The sequence below is a fragment of the Amblyomma maculatum genome, chromosome 6, assembly GCF_055883805.1.
Source record: "Amblyomma maculatum isolate TAMU_Amacu chromosome 6, ASM5588380v1, whole genome shotgun sequence".
NCBI classification, from domain to species: domain Eukaryota; kingdom Metazoa; phylum Arthropoda; class Arachnida; order Ixodida; family Ixodidae; genus Amblyomma; species Amblyomma maculatum.
In genome coordinates, this window is record NC_139349.1 from 34,744,436 (window position 1) to 34,751,249 (window position 6,814).

At 41.1% G+C, this 6,814-nt stretch overlaps 1 protein-coding gene across 1 annotated transcript in view; it reads right to left on the reverse strand.

Moving 5' to 3' along the window:
• The window catches only part of LOC146185480 (alpha-tocopherol transfer protein-like), a 5,734-nt gene extending 1,956 nt beyond the window's left edge, over window positions 1–3,778 (reverse strand). The window contains exons 1-3 of the mRNA XM_084607836.1: window positions 3,694–3,778; window positions 2,392–2,637; window positions 300–493 (exon numbers count right to left, since the gene is read on the reverse strand). Coding sequence (XP_084463962.1) covers window positions 300–493; window positions 2,392–2,637; window positions 3,694–3,778 — 525 coding nt within the window. The remainder of the gene's footprint in view (window positions 1–299; window positions 494–2,391; window positions 2,638–3,693) is intronic.
• Between the last annotated feature and the right edge of the window lie 3,036 nt (window positions 3,779–6,814).

Below are 6,814 nucleotides of genomic sequence, written 5' to 3' on the forward strand. Positions count from 1 at the left end.
GTGTCATTATCACCAATGTGCGTGTTTTTATTTAATAAAAGTTCTATATATAAGCAGGCGTAGAAGGCGAAACCTTTTCGTGCTGGAAAAATCACCAGACCATGTTCTTTTTAGCCATCAGCTGAAGCAATTTTAAACAGATTTTTTTTTTTTTCAAGTGTAGAACGGCTTGCGTCTTCAATTTTTCAAATGACGCTTAAAGAAGTTACACATGATGGTCCTTCACGATAAAGGGTGGGCAAAGAATATACCTTCTAATATTTTCGTTGATTATGCTTCAACAAAATCGCATTACATACCTGCAGAACCCTGATGGCTTGTTTAACAAGGCTTATTTCGCAAGTCAAGATCTTTGAAGCCGTCCAGCCACCGAAGTCGAGAAGAACGCATATTCCTACAGCCTGTGAAGCGGGGTCACGTGTCAGTTGCTCCAGCCACACGTTGACAGCCCGCTGAAACCGAAACTGAGGTAGCGAGGCAGGGTCCCAAGTGCCTGCGGAGTGTAAAACCATGAAAATAAGTTTCTGCGTTTAATGAAGGCTGAGTGTTAGGAAATATCCTCAGTGATCCATTGCAGGATGAATAACGGAGGGTGCAAAATACATCAATTCCTTTTTCGTATTTATGGGAGTCGTACTCGCCTCTACTCCTTAAGTCAAAATTACAAGTACTAAACACATTGAAATAAAAAATACATTTAAAAGTTTTGTTTTGATACTTCATTACCCATTTCTTAAATATTTGGGAGCGTCCGTGAAAACCCTATTCGCATTTTTATACGCCGAATATTGATTAATTTGTTTTTCTGCTCGAATTCATTTTTTTTTTATTCAGGACGATACGTTACATCTGGCTCAACATTCAAGCGCTTAACGTCTCACTCGGACCACTATCTGAATAAATCTTAATTTAACACGCATTCTTCCAATGATAAAAATAACCAAAATAAGTAAGGTTGCGTATCTCTAGGCACCTGCCGAGAAGCCTGACACAAGGGAAAACCTACAGGAGAGCCCTCTGCATTTTTTAGGTTGTGGGCCAGCCGCGTTGGATCAGTGGCCTTGGTGTTTGGCTCCCGATTGCAACTGAGCAAATTAACAGTACGGGCGCTGTGGTCGCATTTTTATGGAGACAAAGTACAAAATAGCCTCGTGCTGCCCTGTGTAAAAAGTTTAAAAGTGCTTTTCAAGAAAATGCACCATGTTATAAGCACGTTAGAACTATCGCGGACAAACTGGCGAAGATTTCTAGTGCTGGAGCTCGAATGCAATATTTATTGGCCCGTCGTAAAGCGCGTAGACTGCAGTGTTCTCTATTCGTTTATTCCCAATTATTTCTTCTTGTTCCGAGTGCATCATTTACTACATATAGTATCGAACAACGGCATTTATTTCAAAGAAGAATTGTTCGAAATATTAGTTAGCATACTAGCCTTGAATATGCTGAAAACACTTTTTCGGCACACTTGGTGTCAACCCTTTCCAGCTGTGTGACACCATTATCTTAAGAAGGTACAAGACAGCTACTACACAACTCATTTATTTGTTATCTCTTTGAAAGGCTATCTCTTTGAAAGGCTGAACAAACCTTGCTCACCACTTGCACTTAGGTTTACATGGTTTAATCCCGATGAATTATGGTCGCCAACTGCATGCTCTTGCTGAATAAATAAAGTATGTCCCAAAATCAATCCACACCGAAGCGCCAGCAACGCCACTAACACACGCTCATTAGCTATTTAATACCTAATGCATGTAAAGCAACCACTATTATTGCACTGTATACGACTGATATTGTATTTCTAACTGGTAGTATTACAAATTTGTGGTATATACTGTTGCTAAGCCGCTCTGGGTGCATCTGGTTTTTTTTTTCTTTTTGTCGGCGTACCCAGGATATTTATAGCTTAGGATAAACAATTTGTTAGATCAATGCACGTACTACGTGCTAGAGCCGCAGGTGCCTAGATTTATCTAGATACCTACAAAGTTGCTTTCCTTTTTGCTGTCTGACAAGCTCGGGAGGTTCACTCATTACATTACACCGTACCACATTACACCATATATTACTCCACCGTACGTTGCCGTCCAATCCCGTATTATACCATACCTTAATGATTCTTACCGTACGGTGCCGTAGTACAGCAGGTCATTTCAGTCTGCACTTCAGCATTTACCAGCCTGCAACATTCATGCTCAAACTGTACTATGCATCGATTACTACCAATTTAAAACTTCTTTCTGTGCCACTTCAAAGCTTCAAGACGTCGTGTAAGCAAGAGTTTTCATCACTCAGTGATATGAATCTCTTAAAATTCCCCAAAATTTATTTGCCTCTTTGAAGATAGCGCCACAAACTAAAACGATGATCAAGTCCTTTCCCGACACTCACCTAGCTTGATCAATAGCACGGGTCGTCCACGAGAATCCTTATGAGGAAGAGCCACCGTAAGATGTCTGCTTTCTGTTTTCATTTCTTCCGATGGCATCAAGCCTTTGAACACCTTGTGACAGGAGCATTTCACCTTGTAGTATCTCTGAATCCTTTCGTGCGCTGCTTCAGCGTCAAAGTTTGTGAACCTCAAGAATCTGAGTAGAAAATCCGAGTCATACCTCGCGCTGAGATCAACGTCGCCTGCTGCAAAAATAAAACAAGAAAAATGGGAGTCACCATCATACGATTCCTTACACTCTCGAATATTGTCTTGAATGTATCACAAGAAAGTTAAAGATTGAAGTTTCCGATTTTTTATTTTGTTCAAAAGGGTTAAGGGTTCAATGAACATTTTTTCCTGACAAGACTTTCCTAGAACCAATTCATTGAGTGAATGCTGAGAAATAACAGATTTAATATGTATTTTGCCTCAAACACCGCATCGCCAGAGGTAGCAGTTGTAAGAATTATAAGAATTGGGTAAAATGCAAGTTAATTATTATTGGTTCTAATCGAAAATTTGTCGAAAGCTCAAGATAAGATCAGTTGTACAGTTCTGAAGGGCGTCAAGTGCACATGCGGACGTAGAATATTCAAGTTCAGTTATATAAACAACTGAATATTACCACTGACTTTCTTTACAGTGCCCAAACCTGTACTGAGCAGTTCGTGCAATACGTGTTAATGCATTTGGCAGGCATTCTCGAAGTGCAATATTTCTTACAAAATGTTGAAGCAGTCAAGACTTGCAACTATTTAAAAGATGAACTATAATCGGTTATGTTCAATATTTCTTACGAAATGTTGAAGCAGTCAAGACTTCTAACTAATTAAAAGATGATCTATAATCGATTATGTTCACTGTGTTTTTGGAACTTTCTCTTTGTTTATGGAGATTGCTTAGCTACAGAAAATGCCCCAGTGATTGATTTTTGATTTCTATTTTGCAGTAAGATTGGCTGTCCTTCATCCATTGTTAACCTCCATCTAAGGGACGTAAATGCGATTTGAATTGCTAGGCTGGCCACGGCTTTTTGAAGTTGGGGCGAGTTCATTAGTCCGCTTCTGCCATCTTCGCTTTTAAGTTTATAGGTTAAGTTTTTAAACGCCATGTCAACCAAACTAAAAGGCAGACTAAGCCAACTCATGCGTAAAGCTTGTCTTCACATTGCATTGCAGCTATTTAAGCTTTACGTCTTCAAGCAAAATGCTTTGAGAACCAGAAATGGGCATTGGTGATTAAGTGATTATTTCGCTCACCTTTCAAAGAAAGCCGCAGTTTTGCCAGGGCAGTCCTAACTTCATTGCAATCCTTTGCGTCTTGCAGGTAAGTGATCCTCTCCATGGTTTGCAGGCAGAAGTGCGGCGGTGGCACTGGCTCTTAATTTCAAACCCTTCCTTAGTGCGTCTCAAGCATCCACCTGAACGGTGCGTTCAAGAACCAGGGGCATGCAGGAGACAGCTAGTGTCCGTTCTACCTAGCGGTCTGCTGTCTGCGTACGAGTGTGGGTGCCTTTGCTCAACCTCTGCTTATATAAGGGGGGCGTATAACGTGCAGCCTCTTCGAAGGAAAGATTTTCCTTGTGGCGCTTGCGACAGGAAGGACAAGCTCTTAGCATTGACGTCAGCTCGTCATCGGTCGTCTGCCTTTATCTGTGGGTGAAAAAAAGCATCACTTAGGTGCCAGAACCTATGGAGTACTTTCCAGAAATAAATATTTGTTCGTTTAACAAACGTTCAAGCTTGACCTAGGTCAAGGCAAGACGACTGGACGGCAAGGCAGAAAGTTCAACTGGAACGAACGGAAAGCTAAAAACATGTTTGCGTGCATCAAAGTTGACCTAAACTTTGATGTAAGCATAATATGCAGCTAAAGCATGCCTCACAACATATAATAATTATAATCAGTCGATCAATCAATCACTCAGTATGTAATGTGCGCAGGAACATTCATGTGGTCTTCGTGCTGCAGCACAAATAAAAAATAACGAAAAAAAATGAAAATGCACACATAAGTTTTACCACACACAGATAGAACACCAAGGAAGAAATAAATAATACATGAAATGAAAATGAGACAAAAAGTGTCACAGAAAGAAAAAATCAATGAGTAGCATGTCTTATATACACAGTGAGGGAATTGTTGAGCACATCACGAAAGAAAAAGAAAAAAAGAACGATAGATAGAGAGAAAAATAAAAGAACAAATAACTGACATTGATTAGAGTAATATAGAAATGTACATAAAATAAACAACCATTCCAGGCTCAACAAGTGCGTGGTACTTAAAACACAGGGCAGAAATACAGGAAAATACAATAAAGAAATATAACTGAACACGGGACAGTATGATTCCAATATAACGTTTACAGTTAAAATCTTAATAAGAAACGGATGTTGACTGTTATGTTGAAAGGGTGACCTTAGATCAGAAGTGAAATCATTCGGTCGTTTTTGGGGTTGTACCCTAGCACTGCTTTGCCCATTGTTCTGTTTACTATGAGAGCGACCCCATTCCTTCTCCTGGATTCGTGCCCACAATAAAAGACATAATGGTCGCCGGAATTAAATTCTCCCATTCCGGTCCACTTGAGCTCGCTGATACCCAAGATATAAATGTTCAATCTGTCCATTTCTTGCTTGACGACATCCAGTTTATCTTGCGTCATAGATCTTACAATCCATGTTGCTATGTGATATATCTCCTTGCAACATCGGACTTTCCGGTCGCTTCCCGACACATCCACAACTGAGCCTCCTTTTGGCTTTAGCCCAGCTGCTTCATTCGTCCTGGAGCTACTAGGAATCGCCCTTTGTTCATCCCCAGTAAAATATGGGACGCCTTCCAACCTGGGGGGCTCATCTTCCGGCGCCATATCATTAATGGTATTGTGACTGGCCATAGGGTTTTCTTGGCAGGAAAGACTGGAGTGCGTTGCCATTACTTTCTCCACTGAATCACATTTTGTCAGAACTCTCTGCCGTGACCTGTCTATCTTGGGTGGCCCTACACAGCAGAGCTCACGACTTCATCGAGTTTCGCAAGCCCCTCCGCCACGACAAGGCAGGGATCAAGGAAGGGGAAATAATATTATTATGAACATGGTATTTATTGTACTGTATATAATATATACAGTGTAATAAATACCGTGTTCATCAAACGATGACCCTTCATGGCTTGTGAGTTGCGTACACGCCTGTCGTGCCGACGGCCTGAATTCGATCCTCAAAGGCGACAATATTTATTTTATTGAACTGCGAATTTTTTTCTTGCCCATATTCCTCTCAATTCCGTTCCGGACGACGGCGGCGTCTTTTCGCCCGAACGAGTTGCACATACTCGCCTGTAAAAATTTTGAATTTATTAAGTATCTCAGCATCCATTTTACATCTATAGCACAGTGGCTGAGGTAGCTTACGTAGTTTAGACCCAAAGCTTGCAAAATGTCCAATTTCGTAACACATTATTTCTATCGTGCTCCAACTATTGGCAAAATTAGCCTTACATTTTACTGCTACAAGACCTGTCCATGGGCCCTCAACGCGATAGCGTTAAATGTACCGTTAAAGGTATATGGCTCCGAAAACCTGGCGTTATCGCTGGCGTCGGCGCTTATGTTGTCAAAGAAAATTCAGCATGGCGCTGGCAGGCTGTACCTGGCAGATGGCATGGCCGCGAACTGATTGGACGTAGGGTTCACTGATGTTGCGTATCGCTGTGGCTTCGATGACTTCACATATTTGGAGCGACCAACAATGTTTTGCAACCGTAAAAAACAAAAAAAAAGGAGAGAGAGAGAGGGAGACTTTCTCGCGAAGCTGGTGTTTATATGGGTTCCCATTAAAAAGGTTACTTAAGAATGTAAACAGTTAAAAGGGTCTTCTTTGGGAAACAAAAGTTCCAGTGTCACTTCCCGAGGCAAGTACAAAGAATACGGTCAGCTGCCTGAAAGCTTCATTACAGGTGCTTGAGGAACTTCGCTTCGGCGTATAGTGGAGATTACAAAGTGTCTTTTTTTAAATTGTTCAGGTGTAGCGGTAATATAATTTATGTTATACTGCTTGCTGCCATTAGCTCACGTTGCTGGCAACAGTGCGTATATATAAAGCTCTATGAAGGTTAATCAGGGGAAATGAAGCACTTCCTTCGCACGCAAATAATTCATTCGCCTTCGAAAGGAAAAAGAGGCACTTGGAATAGAAATAACATTTTACTTTTTAAAGAGTGCATCCTCTGGAAAACCATTCTTGGTTGCAGGCCATCGTCAAACTCGTAAAACGACGGAGAGAAGAAAATCACTTTTCTTTTTTTTAAAATATATGAAAATATCGGTGGCGAATACGGTAGGGATTCCGCGACCGCGGTGCCTGCCGCCTATGT